Below are 24,731 nucleotides of genomic sequence, written 5' to 3'. Positions count from 1 at the left end.
GGCATTGGGGATTCAGCTTTCATGGAGCTTATAGTTTACTGGGGAGAGACAAATACATAATACACACAAATAAATATTAACTATATAAGATAGTTATTGGTGCTTTATAGAAAAACAGAAGCCATAAAGTAGTATCAGGAGATAGAAATAAGTAGTTACTTGAACTATTCTATTTCTGTTGGTAAGGAAATGCCTATCTAAGCAGGTGCCATTTGAGTGCATTGAGAGTAGGCAAAAAAGGTACTAGCTTACCTGTGAGGAAGTGTTCTAGACAGTGAGAACAGTAAATACAAAAAGTCTCAGGAGGAAGGTTACTTGGTATGTTTGGTATAAGCAAGAAAGCCAGTGTGACTGGAATTGATTAAATAATGGGGAGAAATCAGAGAAGAAACAGGGACCAGATTGCATAAAGACTTTGGGGCTATGGCATGGGCTTTGGCTTTTATTCTGAGGGAATTTGGATTACTGGGAGGATTTTGAGCAGAGGAGGGATGTGAACTGATTGGAATTCAAAAAGTGTTTCAAGGAAGAATTTGTCATCAGTACTAGAACAATAGGCAAAAAACGAACAAATAAATAACACCCTCCTTATACAATTGCTAGTTCATTAGGAAAACAAAAAGATGCACAATAGATATGTAATTAGAATGTATCATGTGTTTTAGATGTAAATAACATTCATTATGTCATACTCATGAATAAGATGAATATTGGTTGTATAAAATTTGTATGAAATGTCTAAAGAAATAAAAAATGTAATCAAAGATGAGCAAACAACAAGCAACTATTAGAAATAACTAGGCAGAAATTAGGAAATTAAATACATGAAGCTTATATAAACAAAAAATATATAATTGTTGAAATAAACAACTCAATAGGGACGTTAAATGTCAGATAACAGCGCGCTGAAGAGACAATCAGTCAAGGAAAGATATAGGTGTAGAAATTACCCAAAGTGAAGCAAAAAAAAAAAAGTAATTGCTGACTTGTAGTGACCTCCTTTGTTTTTCTGAGACAGTAACTGTGTATGGGAGTAGAAAGCCCAGTCTTTCTCCCACTGAGCTGCTGGTGGTTTCAAACTGTCAATCATAACCACTACACCACCAGGGCTCCTACAGTAAAGCAGAAGAAGACAAAAGAAAACATATGTTAAGAGGTCCCAAAATATAATTAATTATAGCTTGAGAAAAAAAGAAAATAGAAATAATGGAAGAAAGGCAATATTTGAATGGATGATGGCTGAGAGATCCAGAAAAATAGAAACTATGAATCCACTGAGACATAGAAAAAAATGTTTCTGGAGTAGACTAAAGAATCCCGTGCTTAAATAGGTGAGAATGAAACAGCAGAAACCCCTGCATATATCCCTTCAAAAATAAAAGAGAGAAAAGACCTTCGAAACAGTGTAAGAACAAACCATCTCCAAAAAGCAGCAATTGGATGTCACAACAGCTAAAAGGTAGACTTGTCAAGGTAAAAGAAAATGGGGTTGTATACTCTTTAAGTGTTAAGCAAAAATACTTGTAGCAAACAATCTTTTGAGAGTGAAGGTAAAATGAATACATTTACATATGGCAAAGACTGAAAGAATTTAATACTAAGAGACCTGCATTAAAAGAATAGCTACACATGTATTCAAAGAGCCCTGGTGGCGCAAACTGTTAACTACAAATTGGTTGGCTGTTTGGCCTCACCCAGCAACTCTGAAGGAGCAAGGTTCTGGCTATCAGCTTCTAAAACATTACAGCCAACAAAACCCTATGGGGAAGTTATACTCTGTCACATGGGGTTGCTCTGAGTTGAAATCAACTCAGTGGTACACAATAATGAACACTGTATTCACAATGAAGAAGAATGATTCCAGTAGGATGGCTGACATGCAAGAATTTATATATGTAAGTCCAAACTAACACTGTCAATAAAAATAATAATAATACATAATATGTGAGGCAAGAAAAATAACGGTTTAAACCATTAGCATGTCGACAAGGAAAAAAATAACTAGACTTGCAGGTTTCTAAGGTTCTTGTGTGCTACGAGAGGAGTAAACCACCATTTAATTTTACACTGTATGAGCTAAGCATGTGTGATAAAATTGAAAGAATAACAACAAAAAGAAAGACAATATGTAAATTCCAAAATGCAAGGGGAAAAACTTAAAAAAATAAAACAAATTTTGCAGTTAAAAAAAAACAAATTTCAAAATAAAAAAGGCAAAAAATAAAGCTTACAGGGGAGAATAGAAATTACAAAAGTATGAGGCTATTTCAAAGTAAACAGAAATGTAGACCAAAATTGCCCATTAAAAGACAAATATCAGGCTATATATTTTAAAAGTTTATCCATACAAACACAAAGTATGAAGGTATGAGAATATTGAAAAGTAAAAGGATGGAAAATTTTATACCGCACAAATAATAACAAAAAGAAGCTTGTAGCATTATATTAATATAAAACACTTCATGGAGAAATATATTATCAGGTTAGAGAGGGTTATTAAATTAATTTCAAAGTATATAAAGCAAAAGGGATATACCTACAAGGAAAAATCGATAAATCCAGTTACAGCTGAATGTTAACATACCTCTTTCAATTGTTAGTATATCACAACAAACAAATTAGTATAGACAGAGAAAAGTTGAATACAATGAACAAATTTGATAAACATATGTAGATTTCTGTACTTAACAATTAAAAAATACACATTTTTATAAGGCACATAGGAAACATTTTTAAATTTATCACTTACTAAAGCTAAAACAAGTCTCAATAAATTTTAAAGAATTAGTACACAGACCACACCCTCTGATTATAGTCCAATTAAGATAGATTTCAATAACAAAGAGATAGATTTTAAAGTCTCCAAGCAGATGAACACTTAAAAACACACTTCTACAATAAATCACAGGTTATACAAATATAAAGACTTGAAAATGAATAATAATGAAAATACTATACAGTGAAATCCCAGTTGTTGAATGGCTTCAAGCTGGAACTTTCCACTACTCGAACAGCAAAGTTCAAAGAAAATCTGCTCCGTGTTCAAAACTTTACTCAACAGTAGACCCGAAAACCTGACTTGAAAAAATCTGTACCAGCTGACAGTGAGTCAACCCTCACTGAGAACTTAGACGCTTCAGTCTAAGTTCCCTTCTAACTCAGGCCATGTATACTGCTTGTGTTCGTGCATTAAAACATCCGACACTGCTTTTCTTTGTGTTTCATTTGTGCCAAATTGTGTAACCATTGTCTAAAGAAAGTTAGTGATACCAGCAGTAAAGCTCAGAGGATAACGGTGAGAATCACGATCGAGCTAAAGAAAGAAATTGTGAAATTTGAATCAGGTTGTCTGATTTGGCAGCTGAATACAACATGGCTAAGTAGACATTAACAACATTCTTTTTTTGGTGGCAGGGGGAATGTGGTTAAAGCGGCTAATGTAGGTGTGGAATCGTTAACTTGGAAATTAAGAACCCATACCACTGAAAAGGTTGACAAGTTACAGTTAATCAGAAACAACTTGATGTTGATAGTGTATCGGAGACAGTGATATATGTAAAGCAATCCATAGTGATTTTAAGTCCTGGAAAAATGAATTTATAAGTGTAATTTTTGGGTCTCAGAACCAATTATTTGGTTTCCATTATTTCTTAGGGGAAAATATGTTCAGTTCTTGAACTTGTTGGTGTTCGCACACAAATTTGGAATGAATTGAGTTTGACAACCGTGGTATCACTGTATATCTAAACTTGTAGGAAAGCAATATTTATAGAGGGAAATGTATATAATTAAATGCACAAATTCGAAAACAAGACAGGCTGAAAATTAATGAGTTTAATGTTTAATGTAAGAAGTCAGAAAAAGAACAAAAGAATAAACCCAAAGAATGTGGAAGGAAGAAGATCAAAAAAGATAAGAGCAGAAATTAATGAAATAGAAAACAAAGACACAATAGAGAGGAGCAACAAGGCCAAAAGTTGATTCTTAGAAAAGACTAATAAAATAGACAAACTTCTGGTGAAATTGATCAAGAAAAAAAGGGAGAAAGCACAAATAACCAATATCAATAATGAAAAAGGAGACATAACTATAGATTAGATATAGCAGACAATAAAGTTATAAGGAAATGATAAATAATAAAATTATAAGGAAATCTTATGCCAATAAATATGATGAAAACAAATAAAATGTACTAATTCCTAGAAAAGCTAGCTTACCAAAATTGACTCAAGAAAAAATAGAAATTCTGAGAAGTTCACACACTTAGATAGTTCCTACAAAAACAAACAAAAATAACAGAGTTTTCTAGTTGGTATGTGGGTTACAGATAGGTAGATATTAAGCTCCTTCTCTCTTGAGGTGGCCAAGTGAGACTTGTGAAAATTGAGCCCTTAAGCAAGCCACCTCTCTCTATGGGCAGTCTCCTTTTGAGACCCTTAGATGGCTCTTAGTAAAGTGGGGTCTGACAAATCCCTCCAAAATCTGTGATGGTGATAGGCATGAATGAATAACATCCAGCATTCAGTTATTGTTTTATGGTAAACATATTAAATAAGGCCAAAGCAATGATTTATCACTTGGACATCTTCAGTAACCAGCTGCATGATCTTCTGCTTATTGAAGACAAAGAGTCTGTGGAGCTGCTGGAGGAGTCTGTGCTGCAGTTTCCAAGGAACACCATGCACAGCCCAAGGTGTGGCTGGTTGGGTGCAGGGAGGTCAAGCAGGGGCTTCTGGAGGATGTAGCTCCAGGTGACAGCCCTGAAACTACGTCTTCACAAATTCTATCCGTTTGCAGGTGATGTGCCTTTTTAGTGGTGTCCAAGCTAGCTGCAGAGTGATGATTCTAACAATGGTGTATATTCTGCAAATAAGAGCTTCGTCATTATTGTGGAATAGTCAATATGAAAAGGGTCAAATGGACTGGAAATATACTCATATTATCACAAGATATCTCAGCACTAGAGACACAATGTGGGAACTGTGCCCGGTCTGACATCCGCCGACACCTCCCCTCCACCCCCCGCGCACACACACACACCAGGGCGTAACATAAAGGGAGCACAGTAGAGCAGCAAGGGGAGCAAAGCAACAAATTCCAAATAGACACTTTGGGCTCGGTCGGGCCAGGGCTTGGCACTGCATGAGACTCCCATCAGAAAACATTCATAAGGGTCAGCAGACAAACCTGGAATTATTCATAGGCTATTTTTCTTCTTTATGTCTATTTATAGAAGATAGGATAAACAATCCTGAGGAGAAAAAAATGGACCAAGAGTTCCCCGGGGACAGTGGGTAGCCATCAAACCCCAGGACACGGGAACAACAAAAGATCTAAAATCAATGGCCAGGAGGGCACCTAGTGGGGTTCAATCAAGTGCAATGTAGTCCAGAGGAAGTACAGGGAACTCAATGAAGGTCGAACATGAGAGTGGGACAGGAGGAAATTAAAAGGAAATAGAGGAAAGAACTAGGAGGCAAAAGACATTTATAGAGGTATAAACATAGGCATGTACATATGTAAATATATTCATATATAACAATAGGAATATAAGTCTGCACATAAATTTATAGGTTAAGTATTAAGGTAGCAGATGGGCATTGGGCCTCTACTTAAGTCCACCCTCAATGCAAGAATACTTTGTTCTAATAACCTGGCATTCTGTGATGCTTACCTTCCCAACATGAGTGCTAAAGACAAAATGTGTACATAAGCTATTTTGGTGAAGAAAGCTGATGGTGCCTGACTATGACATGATATCGTGTCTGGGGTCTTAAAGACTTGAAGATAAATAAGTGACCATCGAGCAAGGAAGCAACAAAGCCGACATGGAAGAAGCACACCTACCTGTGTGATCATCAGGTATGGGACCAAGTATTAGGCATCAGAAGACCCCAAACAAACAACCATTGCCATGGCCTTGAGGGGGATCGGAATGGAGACCCAAAGCCCATCTGTAGACAATTGGACCTTCCCTCACAAACAGGTCACAAGAAAGGGACAAGACAGCCAGGGTGCAATATAGTACTGACAAAATACACAATATTCCTCTGGCTCTTTAATGCCTCCGCCTCCCCCCTGCACTATTATGACCCCAATTCTATCTTACAAATCTGGCTAGACTAGAGCTTGGACACTGGTACAGATAAGAGTTCTAAACACACAGAATGGAGAACAGATAAACCTCTCAGGACCAAAAATGAGAGTAGCAATATTATGAGGGTAGGGGAAGGTGGGAGAAAGGGAAGAAGGGGGGTACACCTCCCCTGCAGGGGGACGTACAACCGAAACGTTGGTGAAGGGAGACAAAGGATATTGTAAATATGAAAATAAAAACAATTTACAATTTATCAAAGGTTCAGGAGGGTGGGAGGGTTGGGGAGAGAGGGGGAAAAAGAGGAGCAGATATCAAGGGCTCAAGTAGAAAGAAAATGCTTTGGAAATGATGATGGCAACAAATGTAAAAATGTGCTTGATACAATTGATGGTTACAAGAGGTGTAAGAGCCCCCAATAAAATGACGATTAAATTTTTAAAATAATTAAAAAACTGAAGTCTCAACAACATATTTGTCAGTGAAACAAACAGCTATTATATATGATTCTGATTGTTATACATTTTTAATGATTTAAGTGGTTTTAATTATCACCTACTTATCCAAACACAGATTTTTGTTGATAGTGAGTGTGACTCAAGAACTAGAAAAATTCATCAAGAAATCTTGATGATGATTTGTGTGAGGCTATTTCATGCATGAAACCTGATATAAAACAATATGTTAAACTCCAAGTATCTTATTTAGACACTAGAAAATATTTTATTTAGAAATTTAACACTAGGTTCAATATTGAAAAGGACATAAACACAGTTTTACAGAAGAGTTCTATCAAACTTTTAAGGAATAGATCATTCCGGAGTCATTCATTATCTTCCAGAGACTGGACAAAGAGGGAAACTTCTTGACTCCTTTTCTACCAGTAGAACTTTGAAGTCAAAAGCAAATAAGAACATCACAAAAAAGGAAAATTAAAGGCCAATGTCACTCATGGACATAGACATAAAAATTCTATCAAAATATTGGCAAAACAAAACAAAAACAAAAACCCATTGCCATTAAGTTGATTCCAACATATAGCAACCCTGTAGGATAGAAGAGAATTTCCCCACAGGGTTCCCAAGGCTATAAACTTTATGAAAGCAGGCGGCCACGTTTTTCTGTTAGAGTGCTTAATGGGTTCAAATCCCCAGCCTTTCCATTATCAGCTGAATCTTAACCAGCGTGTTCCTTGAATCAAATCCAGAACTGTGTAAAAATGAAAAGATCATAGCCAAACTGTATTTATACTGGAAATGCAAAGGTGGTTCAACATGAAAAAAAAACGCCTATAAATGTCATTTATCACATTACCAAGTTAGTGAAAGAAAACATATAAGCATGCTATGAAGCTAAAACAGCATTTGATTAAAAACTTCAACATTCTTTTATGCTTAAAAACAAAGTAATATGAACAAACAAACATAAAAATCTTAGCATCGATGAAAAGTATAAAATTTGCTTAATCTGGTAAAATCTGTAGAAAGCTACAGCAAATATGCTTTTTTCCTGTAACATGTAAAATATTTTATTACAAATAGAGATATAGTGCATACACCGTTATTCAGTTATTTCAGGAAACATCAAACATAATTAAACCTAACTAAAACAATATCCTCTAGTATTGTTTTTCAGTTAAGCTATAGCTATTGTCTTATAAGATGAACTTTTAATTTTCAAACAACTCTCTCAACACAGACCTGAGTAGCTGGTGCAACAAATATTGCCATAAGAATTTTAAATAAGTGAAGACAGAATTAATGGTTTACTTCCCCAAATTAAAGAATGCTTTCCTTCATCCCCAATCTTTCTACATCATAAGAGCTAATACAAAGTTGATATTAGCAGTATAGGCATTTGATGTCAATTTAGCAATTTATTCTTTCATAATGGAAAATAATTCCATCTCATGAATATTGGCTCTTGAAACAAGAGTATTTCCAAAATTACTTTCTTTTACTACACTTTAATTATTTTTTTCTTAAGATGTTTATTATTTACCATGCAGCAAATATTCTTAATGGAACCAACTAAACTCACTGCGACTGAGTTAATTCTGAACAACAGCGATTCTGTAAGGTAGGATAGAACTGCTTAGTGGGTTTCTGAGACTGTAACTCTTTATAGGAAACACTCTTTACAGGGGTAGAAAGCCTCGTCTTTCTCCTTAACAAGGAACAGGGAGTGCAACTTCCTGGAAAATATGCAACAAGACAAAGATGCCCACTATCACCTTTTCTATTCAACACCAGCGGAGATGCTGGCCGTCTGAGATGAGAAAACTAAAGGCATAAAAAATGAAAAGAAAAAGAAAACATAACAAAATTGCTATCAGTTATAGCTGATATGGTTATCAATTTGGAAAACATGAAAGTACCTACAGACAACTTGTAAGAAATAATAAGAGATAATATTTTCCAACAAAAGGAATATGGTTTTTTTGGAGAGAAGGTTCATTCTAGGGTTGGGCCAGGAAAATACAAGATAAACCTGGAGCATTTTGTAGTACCCCAAAGCAAGGAAATACTCAACAACTAAGGGATGGAGGCATGTCAAAAGGACAAAGGAGCCAACCTGAAAGAGACCTAGCTGTCAAAGTTGTATTTGAACATCAACAAAAACAAAAAACACAGAGTATGTTTGTAACTCAGATTATTAAATAAATATATGTGAGCTCATACTGATAAACAAATCAAGAATCCCTTACAGAATTCTAAATAATGGTGTAGCCACAACTCCCTCCAGTAGGCATTCAATTTCTCCTCTGCCCTTTGAGGGCGAAACTAGATTCTTTTAAGGAATGAAGTATGACAAGACAACTGTGGTGATTACATAATCTGGTGTCAATTTGAAGGTTAAGAGTGGAGGTTATTCTGTCAACCAGATCATTGTCAATGAGGCCTCTGTGGGGGCATGCCCTTCTCCTGGGGATTCTAGGAACCCGTTTTCCTCCTTGGAGGCGGGAGACACACTCTCTCTGCTCATTTCCTGCGAGACATCCCTGTGGAGAAGACACATGGAGAGAGGCTGCTGGAACCAAACCTTCGGGGCTGAAGGAACCATGTGGAGACTCCTGCCAGTGCTGAGATGTCTCTACTGCCACTGGATCCACAAGACTTCCCACCCACTGGTCTGTGATCTTCCTGCATTCGGCGTCATTGCATGTGTTTCATGAATTGGAAGAGGGCTTTATAGATTGGTATTGGACATATAGGCTAATACTGGACTTATGGACTTGATCTGGACTGAGCTGGGATGTTTTCTCAGTATTCAATTGCTCTTGTATAGAAAGCTCTTTCTCATATACATATGAGTATCCCTAGGTCTATTTCTCTAGTCTACCAGGATGAACATAACAGCTTTCTAATACAGTATGAAAAATAACAACTTTAGAATGGAGAAACCTGTCAAATACTACTTTGACAAAATTATGCAGTGACATCATGCAGTCCTGATATAATATATTGAGGGTACTTCACCTCTGCAGTGTGCTTTCTAAAATCCCACACCCTAATCATGAGGAAAACCTTAGAGAAATTCAAATTGAGGGTAATTCTTCAAAATATTTGACTAGTATTTGTCAAAACTGACCATTATTAAAAACAAGTAAAGTCAGGGGGCACTAAGGTGACATGATAATGGAACTCAATGTGATATCATGAATTGGATCTTGGAAACAGGACATACATGGAAAACATATTAAGGCCATATAAAATCTGAGTATTGATTAATAGTAACACACAAAAATTGGCATCTTAGTTTTGAAAAATGTACCACGGTGAAGAATATACAGGAACTCTGTATTATTCTATAAGTCTGAAATTATTCTAAAATTTACTTAAATAATAAAAATTTTAATAAGATGAGGCTTTAATGCCAGTATAAAAATTAATTTCACTTACACCTGCAAAAGAGATAAACACCCCAATGTTCACTGTAGCATTTTTCACAATAGACAAAATATGGAAACAACTAAAATGTCCATTAATAGATCAATGGATAAACAAAACATGACATATGTGTATGAGCCCTCCATAAAGAGAAATGAAGTCCTGATGCACGACTCAACATGGATGAATCTAGAAAACATTATAATGAGCAAAAATAAGTGAGTCACAAAAGGACAAATCAGTTTACTTATATGAAATCATAAAATATATAGAAACACATTATTAATGGTTACTAGGAGTGGGAGAATGATGGGAAAGATGAGCTTTTGTTTATAAGGGGCATTGATCTTATGTTAATGGTGGTAGAAAAATTTGGCAAAGGAAGGATAATGATAAAGGTTGGACAGCATGACGAATCTAATCAATGTCACAGAATTGTACACATGGTGTGTTAGTCTGGGTTGACTAGAGAAACAAATTCGTAGACATTTGTATATGTGGAAGAGACAGCTTTATATCAAAGAGCAATTGTATATTGAGAAAACATCCCAGCAAACTCCAGATCAAGTCCATAAGTCCAATATTACCACATATGTCCGATACTAGTCCATAAATTCCTCTTCAGACTCACATTGCCACTTGCAATGATGTGGAATGCAGGAAGACTGCATGCACGTGGGTACAAACTTTTGTGGATCCATCACACGGCTGACTCCGCAGGTCTCCACTTCATGGCTTGGTCAGATCTCAGCATAGCTCCACGTCTTAGCCACAGGAAGGCAAAGGCAGAGAGAGGGTATGTGGCCCGCCTCCAGGTAGAAAGAGAGGAAGTTCCCAGAATCCTCATGAGAAGGCCACACTCACATGGAGACATCAGGCTGTGACCTGATTGACAGGCTGGACTCCAATCCGTCACTTAAAAAAAAATGAATCCACTTTTATTTATTATTAATTTTTATTAAAAGATCATTTTATTGGTGGCTCTTATACCTCTTTTGTATCAAGCATATGTGTACATATGTTGTCATTATTATTTTCTAAACATTTTCTTTCTACTGAGCCCTTGGTATCAGCTCTTTTTACCCTCCCCACCCGCTCTCGTAACCCCTTGATAAGTGATAAATTATCATTTCCATATTTTACACCGATCACTGTCTCCGTTACCCCATGGTTTCTGTTGTTCATCTTCCAGGTATGTGTGTGTGTGTGTGTGTGTGTGTCATTGCATTGCAATCGGTTCCCCTTTCCTCCCCTCCTCTCTCCACCTTCCCCCTACCCTCCTGGTATTGCGACTCCCATTTCTGTTCCTGGATTTCCTGTTTTGTGAGCTCTTCTCTGTACCTGTGCACATGCTCCAGCATAGTCTGCAGTGAAAGGCAGGCTTGGGGTCATGATAGTGGGGGTGAGGAAGCCTCAAGGACCCAGAGGAATGTTGTTTCATTGGTGCTCTACCGTGCCCTGGTGCTATACATCCCATCCTTATGACCCTTCTGTGAGGGGATGTCCTATTGTCAACAGATGGGTTTTGGGTCTCTACTCTGCTGCTCCAACCTGCGTTGTTCTCAGCAATATGTTTTTGTTTGTTTGTTTGCGGTCTTCTGATACCTGATCCCGTAGATAACTCATGACCTCACAGGCTGGTGTGCTTCTTCCATGTGGGCTTGTTGCTTCTCTGCTAGATGGCTGCTTGTTTAACTTCAAGTCTTTAAGACCCCAGATGCTATACCTCCTGACAGCCGGGAACCACCAGCTTTCCTCAACACATTTTCTTATGCACCTATTTTGTCTTGAGCGATTGTGCCAGGAGGGTGAGCATCACAGAATTCGAGGCGACTGCAACACAGGTGTGGTAGTTACATAATCTGGTGTCAATTTGGGACTTAAGAGGTTTAAGAGTGAAGGGGTGGTATCTACTCTGTCAATCGGGTCATAGCCAATGAGGCTTCTGTGTGGGCATGCTCTTCCCCTAAAGATACTGGGAATTCCGGTATTTCCTTCTTGGAGGCAGGAGACACTTTCTCTCTCTCTCTCTCTCTCTCTCTCTCTCTCTCTCTCTCTCTCTCTCTCTCTCTCTCTCTCTCTCTCTCTCTCTCTCTCTCTCCTCCCTCCCTCCCTCCCTCTCTCCCTTCTGACTTCCTGGAAGACATTGCAGCTGACAAGACACATGGAACTACGCTAGTGCCCTGAGCTGAAGAAACCACATGGACCTACCCTGATGCAACCAGACCTTTGAAGCTTGAGAAGCCATGAACAGATCCCTGCCAGTGCTGAGATGCTTACAATCATTTTATTCGGGGCTCATACAACTCTTATCACAATCATACATACATCAATTGTGTCAAACACATTTGTACACTCATTGCCCTCATCATTCTCAAAACATTTGCTCTTCACCTAAGGCCCTGGCATCAGCTCCTCATTTTTCCCCTCCCTCCCTGATCCTCCCTCCCTCAGGAACCCTTGGTAATTTATAAATTATTATTTTGTCATATCTTGCCCTATCTGACGTCTCACTTCACCCACTTTTCTGTTGTCCATATCCCAGGGAGGAGGTAATATGTAGATCCTTGTAATCGGTTCCCCCTTTCCAACCCACCCTCCCTCTACCCTCCCAGTATCGCCACTCACACCACTGGTCCTGAAGGGATCATCCTCCCTGGATTCCCTGTTTCCAGTTCTATCTGTACCAGTGTATATCCTCTGGTCTAGCCAGATTTGTAAGGTAGAATTGGGATCATGATAGTGAGGGAGGAGGGAGCATTTAGGAATTAGAGGAAAGTTGTGTTTCATCGTTGCTACATTGCACCCTGACTAGTTCGTCTCTTCCACGAGATCCTTCTGTAAGGGGATGTCCAGTGGCCTATAAATGGGCTTTGGGTCTCCACTCCACACTCTCCCCCTCATTCACTATGGTAATGATGATGCCTGATCTCTTCAACACCTCGTGACCGCACAGGCTGGTGTGCTTCTTCCATGTGGGTTTTGTTGCTTCTGAGCTAGATGGCTGCTTGTTTAACTTCAAGTCTTTAAGACACCAGATGCTATATCTTTTGATAGTAGGGCACCATCAGCTTTCTTCACCACATTTGCTTATTCACCTGCTTTGTCTTCAACAGTTGTGTCAGGAAGGTGAGCATGATAGAATGTCAGTTTAATAGAACAAAGTATTCTTGCATTGAGGGAGTACTTGAGTGGAGTCCCAATGTCCTTCTGCTACCTTAATACTAAATCTATAAATATATGCACATAGATCTATTTCCACATCCTCATATATAAATATATTTGCATATGTACATGCCTTTATTTAGACCTCTATAATTGCCCTTTGCCCCTAGCTCTTTCCTTTATTTCTCTTGTTCCCACTATCATGCTCAGCCTTCATTTGGGTTACAGTAATTCCAATGACAAAAAAATAACAAAACACAACAAGAAAGAAAAGCTTGTAGTTAGTTCGAGGACTGTTTGTTGGTATAAACCTATTTTTATACACGCATATCTATAAATTTGTTTCTCTAGTTTACCCAGACTAACACAAAAATGTTCTTGAATTGAGGCAGGGCATGAGCTGAAACCCAAAGTCCATCCATTATCTCAGTGTATTGCCATATAAATATAGGTACATAAGCCAATACCTCTATTTTTATGAATTAATGTATTTACATAAGTGTACACCTATGTTTATACCTCTATCTACAGCTTTGCTTCCTAGATCTTGCCTCTGTTTCCTTTTACCTCCCTCCTGCCCACTACCCCTTCACTCGTAATATTCTCAAGTTGACAGGGGATTATTTAACTACCACATGTGGCAACTGTTGAATTGGGAAGATTTTGTTGTGTATATTTTCACCACAATAAAAAAGAGATCCAATTTATAATAGCAAAAACACTAAGGAGAAAACTAACAATGCAAGACTATATATAGAAAATGATAAAGTTTTACTAAAAGAAAAAAAGTGGAAATTGCCAAAAATAATTTCAAATTCTCATGAAATCCATACTTTCTGGAGCCATAGAGGCTAAATGGACGCCTGAAAAAACTGAGATGTTTAAACTTTAAACCAAAAATATCCCCTAAAGTCTTCTTAAAACCAAGTAATAGGGGCTTTCCTTCTCCCACAATTCCTTGCGCTCTTCCTTTCCAGCCTGGTCCCGGCGCTATGGCTCCCGCGAAGAAGGGCGGTGAGAAGAAGAAGGGCCGTTCGGCCATCAACGAGGTCGTGACCAGGGAATACACCATCAACATTCACTAGCGTATCCATGGCGTGGGCTTCAAGAAGCGTGCCCCTCGGGCGCTCAAGGAGATTCGGAAGTTTGCCATGAAGGAGATGGGGACACCAGATGTACGAATCGACACCAGGCTCAACAAAGCTGTGTGGGCCAAAGGAATCAGGAACGTCCCGTACCGCATCCGTGTGCGGTTGTCCAGGAAACGAAACGAGGATGAAGATTCCCCAAACAAGCTCTACACACTGGTCACCTACGTGCCCGTCACCACTTTCAAAACCTACAGTCAACGGGGATGAAAACTAGTGGCTGATTCTAATAAAGGTTTTTAAGCTGGAAGAAAAAAAAAAACCCAAGTAATAGTTTACCTTAACTGGTAACAAACAGAAAAATCCCTGTCTAGAGCATTATGCAATTTTAAGAACTATTCCCATGGGATCAAAGTAACAAGAGCAACTCAAAAGATTATATAGGAAACTTAAATGGCAGTGGGTTTATGCTACTGGATACCCCCCACCACCACCACCACCAAGAATGTCACTGAATTTTACATGTAGAACAGGTTGAATTTGTGCATTTTGTTGTCTCAACAAGAACAAAATGTATAGTTTGAACAAGAACAAAGTGAAATTTAAAAGAAGATAACTCTAACTTTTGCAAGTAGAGATGAGTCAAGGTGGGAGTTAAGAGACTAGATCCGGGAAAGAGTGGAAGTTTCTGTAATACAGGGACTGGCTACTTAGACCAGAGGAATGGCATGAGATGTTGGAGAAAGTGGATACATTTGAGAGATGTTCTGCATTTCTCTTGACATACACATTTAGAGAGCTTACTTTAGGTGGGGGGATGGAGAGTTAATGAACACAAGAATAAAATGTTCAGAAATTGGTTGTTGTGATGATTGTACAACTCTTTAATATGTTTACTGAACAGTATGATATGTGAATTATGTCAACAAAACTGTTAAAATTTTTAAAGTTTACTTTATACCAGGCATTTAATATTTAGTTTTCATTTAATATACTCCCCTAAAAAACCAGTATTTTTCAAAGCTATGTATTTAATTTTTTAAAACAAAACAACCGTATCACCTTTAAAGTACTCTCCACTACGCTTAATACATTTGTCAAATCTGCAATCCCATTCTTGGAAACATTTTTCAAATTCATCTGCTTGATGGCTGACACCTTCTTCATTTTTTTCTTCGCCTCTTCTATGTCATCAAATTGGTGTCCTTTCACGCCCCTCTTCATTCATTGAAACAAAAAGAAGTCACATGGAGAGTGGTCAGGTGAGTATGTTATGTGGGGCAAGAGAGGCATGCCGTTTTTTGGGTTTTTTTGCCAAAAACTGGCACACTGAGATGGCTGCATGAGCAGGTGCATTGTCATGGTGGCAAAAGCAGTCCCTCGTCTGCCACAAATCAGGCTTTCTTTTTTGTCACACATTGTTGTGCTTTCTTTACAGAACCTCTAAAGAGAAAGCTTGATTAACAGTCTGACCTGGTAGAACAAACTCCAAAATGTACTATTCCCTTCACATCAAAAAACCAAATGTGCATGGTTTGATCTTTGACTTCAATTGATGAGTTTTGAGGGGACAAGGTGGTGATGGCATCTTCCACTGGCTTGGTTGATGTTTGCTTTCAGGGTCATAAGAATAGCACCAAATCTCATCACCAAGAATGACCTTGGAAAAAAGTCTCGGTCACTTCAGAGCTGTTCTTTCAAAGAGCAGCATGTTCCCACTTGATGCTCTTTTTCCTGGTCAGCTAGAACCCAAGGCATAAATTTCACACCAACCCTTCTCATTTCCAAATCTTCCATTACAATAGTCCAAATAACTTCCCCATCTTTTCTATGGTCCGTCATTGGTCTTCGAACAACAATTTTGTTGACTTTTTTGTCTGTTCCAGAAGTTGACAGACATCCAGAATGAGGTTTATCATCAATCAACATTTCACCTTTTCTGAAATGTGAAAACAACTCATACACTTGAGTTTTTCCCATAGCGCTGTCCTTGTAAGCTGTGTTTAGCATTGTAACAGTTCCTGCTACATTTTTACTGAACAAAAATCAAGGTTCGAAAGAAACTGCTTTCACGGAAAAAATTCACTGGGATCAGAGAGAACCTTCCCAGGTGACTCCACTAGGTTCACTGACTCAGAGCAAGTTGCCGGAGGCACGCCTGGTGGGAAAAATGCATACTACAAGAGCTCTGCCCAGCGGCGCTTTTTAAGTTGTTTTTTTTTGGGGGGGGGGGGTATCCCATCGTATTTCACTTTTTTCCCTCCTCCCTTGCCTTCTTTCAAATATAATTTTATTATCCCATTTTCCTCTCATTAACTTTGTATTATGCATTGATTTATTATTCTTTTTAAAATGGCTACCTTATACACATCAAAGTTTGAGATTATTGCTTTTAATCATTTTATGTAAATAAGAAAACACTATACACTTTGTAAAAGCAAACAAAACAATTATATCTATGGAAAATAACAATTACACCTATGAAATTGGTTCCCTAATTTAAAAAAATCCAAAAAACTGCAGTGCTGTCAAGTAGATTCTGACTCAGAATGAGCCTCTATATGGTTTCCTAGACTGTAAATCTTACACGAGCAGACAGCCTCATCTTTCTCTTGTAGAGCAGCTGGTGGTTTTGAACTCCCAACCTTATGGTTAGCAGCCCAACATCGATCCCTCAGCATCTCCTGAGCCCCCTCCCTACCTTATACCACATAAAATTAAATTCAGGACTCAAATATGAAAGGCAAACCTGTGTGTGTGCACATGTGTGTGTATTTTTGGTGAAAGCTTACAACAAATGAGATTCCCATGAACAATTTCTACACATATTGTTCAGTGACATTGGTTATATTTTTCATAATGTATTAGCATCCTCATTATCTCCATTCTGCTTTTTACGTTTCCTTCAAACTAGCTTATCTGCTCCCCTAACCTTAAGATAAATATTGGCCATTTAGGAGTCCTGGTCGCATTAGTGAATCCATGTTGGGCTTCTAACCCAAAGGTCAGCAGTTTGAAACCACCAGCACTCCTCGGGGGAAAGAGGACGTCTTCTACTCTCTTAAAGTGTAACAGTCTTCGAAAGTCGCAGGGGCAGTTCTACCCTGTCTTATCGGGAGTCAGAATTGGCTCGATTGTGTTTTTTAAAAATCATTTTATTGGGGGTTCTTACAGCTCTCATAATAATCCATACATCCATGTGCCAAGCACATTTGTACATATGTTGCCATATCTTTAAAACATTTTCTTTCTACTTGAGCCCTTGGTATCCTCATTTTCCCTCCCTCTTCCTCCCTTATGAACCCTTGATAATTTATAGATTATTATTACTTTCCTATCTTACACTGTCCACTGACTCCCTTCACCCATGTTTGTTGTTCGTTACCTGGGTGTGTTTGTGTGTTATATGTAGATCATTGAGATTGGTTTCCCCTTCCGTCCCCCTACCCTCATGGTATCACTACTCCCATTACTGTTCCTGGGGGAGTTATCTGCCCTGGATTTGGTTTGTCAAGAGCTCTTTTCTGTACCAGTGTCCATGCTCTGGTCTAGCCAGATTTGTAAGGTAGAACTGGGGTTATGGGGAGGAAGCATTAAAGAGCAAAAGGAATGTTATGTTTCATTGGTGATACACTGCACCCTGCTGGCTTGCCCCTTCCTTGTGACCCTTCTGTGAAGGGACGTCCAATTGTCGACAGATGGGCTTTGGGTCTCCACTCTGCCCCCCCTCATTCACATTGATGATTGTTTGTTTTGGATCTTTTGATGCCTGATACTTGTTCCTGTAGTGTGCTTTTTCCATGTGGGCTTTGTTGCTTCCCAACTAGATGACCACTTGTATATCTTCAAGCCTTTAAGAGCCCAGATGCTATATCTTTTAATAGCCGGGCACCACCAGCTTTCTTCACCACATTTGCTTATGCACCCATTTTGTCTTCAGCAATTGTGCCAGGAAGGTGAGCATCACAGAATGCCAGGTTATTAGAACAAAGTGTTCTTGCTTTGAGGGAGGACTTGAATAGAGGCCTGATGTCCATCCGCTACATTAATATTTAACATATAAATGTATTTTATATAAGTATATTTATATATGTATGTGCCTGTATTTATCTCTATATATGTCCTTTGCCTTCTAGTTCTTGCCTATATTTCCTTTTACTTTCCTCTTGTCCCACTATTGTGTGTGACCTTCAGTCATCTTTCAGTAATTCCTCTTGGCTACATAGCACTTGATCCAATCCTGGTAGGGTTGGATTCTACACCCTCCTGCCTCCAACATTAGATTACTTGTTGTTCCCTTGTCCCTTGGCTCCCGCCTTCCTCTCCCCTACCTACCCCTCTCGGCAAGAAGTTTTTAATTGACCATTTGTTCTCATAATTATTTAAAGGAGCATAACACTAACGGGTGATATTGATCATTTTATATGCCAATATATTATTTGAGTAAAAGATGAACTCCAGGAGTGGATTCAGTTCCAAGTTTAAACTGTATCTCAAGCACCAGTCCCATAAGTCTGGTCTTTGTTTTAGCAATTTGGTGTTCTACATTTTTCTCCCATTCTATCCAGGCCCATCTATTGTATCCATTAGTCCAAACGGTTGTTAATGGTAGCTGCACGTCATGTAGTTCTTCTGGTCTCAGGATATATAAGGCCATGGTTTGTGGGAGCTATTAGTACTATATACTAATTTCTTCTTTGAGTCATTGGTTCCCTTATTTCTCTTTTGTTTTGGGTGAATACAGACCAATACTTGTATCTTACATGGTAACATCAAAGATTTTAAAAAGTTATTAGCTTTTATTTGAAGCTTATTTTACCCTCAAGTCATAAACTTTTGCTTCTTCGGTTTCTTCTGGAGATCTTTTTCTTCTATGCAACATCCTCTTCTGGTTTATAAACAATTTGTTCCTTCTTCTGTAAGGATCATTTCAGCATGGCAGGAGGAACTTATGTATGAGTCGATCCAATCATGAGCTCTGTTAAGTCCAGGAGCATATCTTGGAATTTTTTTTCACCCAGATGTGCTCAATGCCCAGAGAATGCACATCTAAATGCAGCATTATTTTCTGCATTTTTAAGTGTGTGCCGAAAAATATCAGCACTATTTTTGGGCCACCAACATGGATCCCAACTCCACTGTTTGACCTGGGCATACCTACCTACCAACTCCACCATTGTTAAGCTGGAAAGGCGCACAGTGCATATGCAAAGTGACATCCTTCAAATAATTGGTGTTTTTTTGCAAATGCATCCCCTTGATGACATGGACAATTTCACAGGTGTTATTCTGTGGCACTTTCTAGGTCAAGTGAATGCCGAACCATTTTGGCAGATCACCTCAGGCCAATATGGGAAGTTCACAAATCTTAACTCATGAAACCCAAACTAGGATTTAGAACAGTATCTTTGTGACCTATGTCATGCTAATTGATCAAATTGTCCCCCTCTGACTACTCTCCTAAGCCTTCAAAATGTAGTAGACCAAATCTGAAAGGAGTTTGTATGTTTAGAGAGTATCCACCATTGTGCCCCCTATATACTTTATTATATATATGCAGCACACAAACCATGTCTATAGATGTACCTATATATGCATACCCATCTACTCACATGTGCCTTCTTATACACATATATGCATATATATCTACTTATGTAATCACACATTTTTGGTGGTTATTATTACAAAGTTGTATATGTTATAATATCTACCAAAATTGTCCCTTATTCTTAAAAAGGTAAAATTTTATTAGAAGAAAATTTTAAGTATCTTTAAGACAGTAGATTAGGGGAGACAAGGTATAAAGAATGCTTGATATTGAGAAAATGTTGATTCATTTAACTAATTAAAATTAAGAATTTCTAAAACAAATATATCATAAAGAAAAGAAAAGGCAACAACACATAAGAATAGCTTCTAAGGCTACTTATGTATAACCAAAAACCTTATGGAATTTGGTGAATTAGTTGGAGGGTTAGGGTTGAGGCTTCATGGGATAGTCTAGTTTATTGACCTAATAATGTGTTTCTTTTCTACTTCCTAGTTAACTGTGTAGTGTCTGGGTCTTAAAAACTTGGCAATGGCCATCAAGTCACAACAATTAGTCTCTACTCTCCCAAAGCAATAGAGAAAGATGAGTCCAGAATAGGAGGAAGATACGGAATGTGTGGCTGATTGCCTCCACGAGGCCAGAACTGGATGGTTCCTGGCTATCATTATGAAATATTTTGATAAAAGATTCTATACAAGAATCCTGATCAAAAACAGGTAACTGGATTTGTAAAGTAGAAATGGGTCATGGTAGTTGGTGGGGAATGGGGGAGGAAGCACTCAGGACCTAGAGGAATGATGTGTGTTTCATCGGTGCTATACTGCACCCTGGTTGAATTGTCCCTTCCTTGTGACCCTTCTGTGAGGGATGTCCAATTGTCTACAGATGTGCTTTGGGTCTCCACTCCAACCCCCACCCCCACCCCCATTCACATTTTATAATAGTTTGTTTTGGGTTTTTTTTTTTATACCTGATACCTGGTCCTGTCGAGACCTCATGATCACACAGGCTGGTGTGCTTCTTCCCTGTGGGCTTATTTGCTTCCCTGCTAGGTGGCTGCTTGTTTAAATATCTAGTATATTTTAAATGAACAAGAGAGAATAGAAGAAGGAGGAAATGAGGAAAGACAACTCTTTCCGTGAGTTTTCATGTTAAGAGAATAGAGAAAGAGAGCATTGCAAGGGATTGTGGGTTAAGAAGGACTTTTAAGTGTGTATGTGTGTGTGTGAAGATAGGGACAACAGGAGAAGACTGGGACAGTGGAACGAGAACCTTGGTGAATTTGTGTTCTCTAAAACAACGAAAAAAAATGGACAAACAATTAAAATCAGCCATTTCAGAACTCTGGCAATTAACCAATGTCAAAGAATGAAGTAAAAAGTTATCTATCCAAGAAAAACTTCCGTTTCTCAGTAAGACAGCAAGGTCTGTATCATTTTATCTTGTAGCCATTTCCATCCTCAATTCTTCTTCACCTCAGTGGTTCCGTACTCAAAACCAACAGTATTATAGACAATAAAGGTATTTGATTGAGAGATTACTTTCACTGGAAATTTAAAAGGAAACCCTGGAGAGTTAGATAACGATAGGGAACTTTGGAAAGCTCTGACATATTGCCGAGGATCTAAAGGGCTGTGCATGTACCCAGGGAACACCTGTAAAAAAGAGGACCCCGTCCCTCATTTCTGGCTCACCATGAGGGCCTATGCAAACAGGAAGTGAGGGCTAAGGCTATCTTGTACACTAATGAGGTTTAAAGGTGAGCTTCCCTTGACAAAGAGTAGAAGACACATAGACAAGGAATTTAAGGAATTATTCTGAGTAATCATTGGTCAACAATCAAATTCTAATCACCCAGAAAACCAGGCTTAAAAAGAAAAACAGGAATTTAAAAACAAAAAAAACAAACTAATATCAGAGAACTTGGGGACCACACACTGCAGAGAACATAGAATCTATAGAATTAATCCAGGAAAATAATTCAACAGTAACAAGAAGCAGCAACAAAAACAAATCTTGGTGGTGCAGGAATGCTAGTATTAGAATAGTTTATTTTAAAGACCCAATTTTAAAGAAAGAATTAGGAGATATTCAAAGTAACAAGAAAGTATAGCTTCTATCTGTCTATTTACGTATTCACTATCATTGGGTCAATTGTGACTTATATTGACCTTATACGATAGGGTAGAACTGTCCCTACAGTTTTCCAAAACTGTAGCTCTTTTGGGATGTAGAAAGCCTCATCTTTCTCCCTTGGAGTGGCTGATGGTTTTGAACTGCCAACCTTGAGGTTAGCAGCTTAATGTGTAACTACTACACCACCAGAATTTCCTTAAGAATTCCTACAATTTAAAAATTAGAAGATAACTTATTTAAAAAAGAGACTAAGACACAGAACTCAGATTCCAGAGGAAAGGACCCAGACTCTACTTTTCAACGTGGGAATAGTACAGTTAAGGTTTTTGTATCAATTTGGAGTGGTCAGGGTTCTCAGTGAAATGGCAGTTAAGATGCAGTAATGATAAGATCGAATATAATGCGATGCAGTCATTATGGTGCCTGGCTACCACTACCAAGTACTCTGAGAAGGAGCACACTAGAAGAACCTGGGTGGTGGTGGTAGTGGTAGCGGCGGGGGAAATGCAACAGAATGCAAACTCATAACAAACACCAGGCTTATTAGCGGGATAGAGATGGGTGGGATTCCTTACTTTTCAAATCTGGGGCAGAACTCACCTCCCCATTAGCATAATCGACCATTTAAGATAAAAAGGGTAGCATTTACCCAAGGACAAAGTTTAGAATGGTTAGTGAAGAAGGAAAAGGCTAACAGGAAACACAGGGATGAAGTGGTATAAGCAATGGCTCATTGAGGGGATTGTAATGAATGAGTTAAATCAGAATATGTATGAATTGCTGAATGTAAAATTATCATCTGTTCTATAAATCTTCACCTAACTCAGAATAAAACGTTTTTAAAACATAAATAAAAAGCAAAATAAATAATTAAAAAGCTTGGGGGGAATTGCCAGCTAGAATAAATACTTCCAATTTGCGCATAAAGGGCATTATAGTGGTTATTAATTTCTCACAACATGCAACATTTTGGTGGCGCCTTAACCTCCGGGGAGGTTCCACGGTCCCAGATGTTCTCAATGACCTGGTCTGGCAGCCGCGGGGGAGATGCCAACCCAAAGTCTGTATTCACCTCCAGAGAGTTTAAAAGCTGGAAGAACAATGAGGTGCTCATGCGCCCTGTGGAAGTCTGGAAGGCTCTTTCCCCACACTAGCACAGCAATTCAGAGCATGGGTTCCCACAAGCCTCTACAGCCACACAGTGCAGAATGAAGCCATGGATTTGGGATTTGCCAGCTTCAAGAAATGCATGAGCCATTTCCTTAACATCCTTGCAACTGTGAGGTGCCTGTGTGACCTGATATGAGAGCTTCCTCCGCTTCGTGAGCCAACAGCTTGCTGTCTGACCTTCCCATTTGGATTCCTCAGCCCCTGCAACCTAGTAGCTGACCAGATTCAACAACTTCACTTCGGTTCATCAGCTTTTGCAAACACATTACTGAGGCCAACCCTCCAGATGGATACCTACCTGATCTATGGATCTGGGACTCACCAGTTTCCACATCCTGAAGACTTGTTTACTTGTTGGCTATTTAGTTTGGCGAGATGCTGCAGAGCAAATCATGGAACATCTTGAACCTCTACCTAATAGGCACTGGTATACTGCTGGTCTGGCAAAATGGACTGTAATATTCATGGACCAAGAGCTGCACCAGTAGAGATAATGACCAGGGCAGAAAGGACACAGTGACAGGCCAAAGGAGACAGGTCCAGAAAGGAATTTTCAGTCAAGAGAGTGTCACAGGCAGGATATCCCCAAGGAGCTGAGAGGAGCCTATAGAGATGGAACTATGAAATGGGCCTACCTTCAGGGGCAAAATGTCAGAGGGACGGAGAGAACAGGCCTGTCCTGAAGAAGAGCAAATTTGCCTACATGGTTCTTTAATATGAATGCCAATGCATAGCCTATTGATTGTGATACCAAATTACATTCTGTTACTTAATAAAACTTGTACCTGTGGTAAAATAAATAAATAAAGTTTTCTCAAAAAAAGGACTAAGAATTTGCAGAGAGATCTCTACAAATGTTAAAGAAACACATAAAAGATGCTCAATACGATGCAAATCATAACAATAATAAGATAACAGCCCATGCTGGGATTGAGAGCAAAGTAAAAAAAAAAAACAGAAAATAATAAGTGTTGGAAAGAGTGTGGAGAGAAGACTGGAACCCCTTTTTTGTTTTTTTTTTTAGATTGGAACTGTTATACACGATTGGTGGGATTGCAACACTGTACAACCATCATGAAAAATGATATGGTACTTCCTCAAACCACTGGAAATATAAAATCCATGCTTCAGAAAGCCCTTTACTAGTATATGCCCTAAAGAAATAAGAACTGGGGGGAAATGAGCAGCAGATACTAACAGCTCAAGTAGAAGGCAAATGTTTTGAGAATGATGATGGCAACAAATGTACATATGTTCTTGACACAATGGATGTATGTATGGATTGTGATAAGAGTTGTATGAGCCCCCAATAAAATGACTTTTTAAAAAAAGAAATAAGAGCTACAGTATGAACAGATATATGCATATGCTCATCACAGCAATATTCACAATAGCAAGACGATGGAAACATGGGTGATGGTGGAAGTCCCAAACCTATTGGCAGGTTCCACACAGGGAGTAAGCCTCTGGTGAATCCCCTATGACTATACTTGAGGGATATGAAAGCCTTGGTATCAGAGAACATTGTACAGTCTATACCTTGTCATGTGATCTCCCTTTCGATCTATTTAAAAATTTTCTAGTTTTTAATATTTTTAATTGAGGTTTTTCTGCTTTACTTCGTTATTGCTGTTGGG

General features: G+C 38.5%; 1 protein-coding gene and 1 pseudogene across 1 annotated transcript in view; one reads left to right on the top strand and one right to left on the bottom strand.

Moving 5' to 3' along the window:
- The window catches only part of KANTR (KANTR integral membrane protein), a 35,492-nt gene continuing 10,761 nt past the window's right edge, over window positions 1-24,731 (bottom strand). Inside the window, exon 3 of the mRNA XM_075538692.1 lies at window positions 1-4,863. Within this exon, the coding sequence (XP_075394807.1) occupies window positions 3,855-4,085 (231 nt within the window). The 5' untranslated portion in view covers window positions 4,086-4,863 and the 3' untranslated portion in view covers window positions 1-3,854. The remainder of the gene's footprint in view (window positions 4,864-24,731) is intronic.
- LOC142433930 (large ribosomal subunit protein eL31-like) lies at window positions 14,090-14,514 on the top strand (annotated as a pseudogene).

The sequence above is a fragment of the Tenrec ecaudatus genome, chromosome X, assembly GCF_050624435.1.
Source record: "Tenrec ecaudatus isolate mTenEca1 chromosome X, mTenEca1.hap1, whole genome shotgun sequence".
NCBI lineage: Eukaryota > Metazoa > Chordata > Mammalia > Afrosoricida > Tenrecidae > Tenrec > Tenrec ecaudatus.
This window is presented reverse-complemented; position numbering and strand designations above follow the sequence as displayed.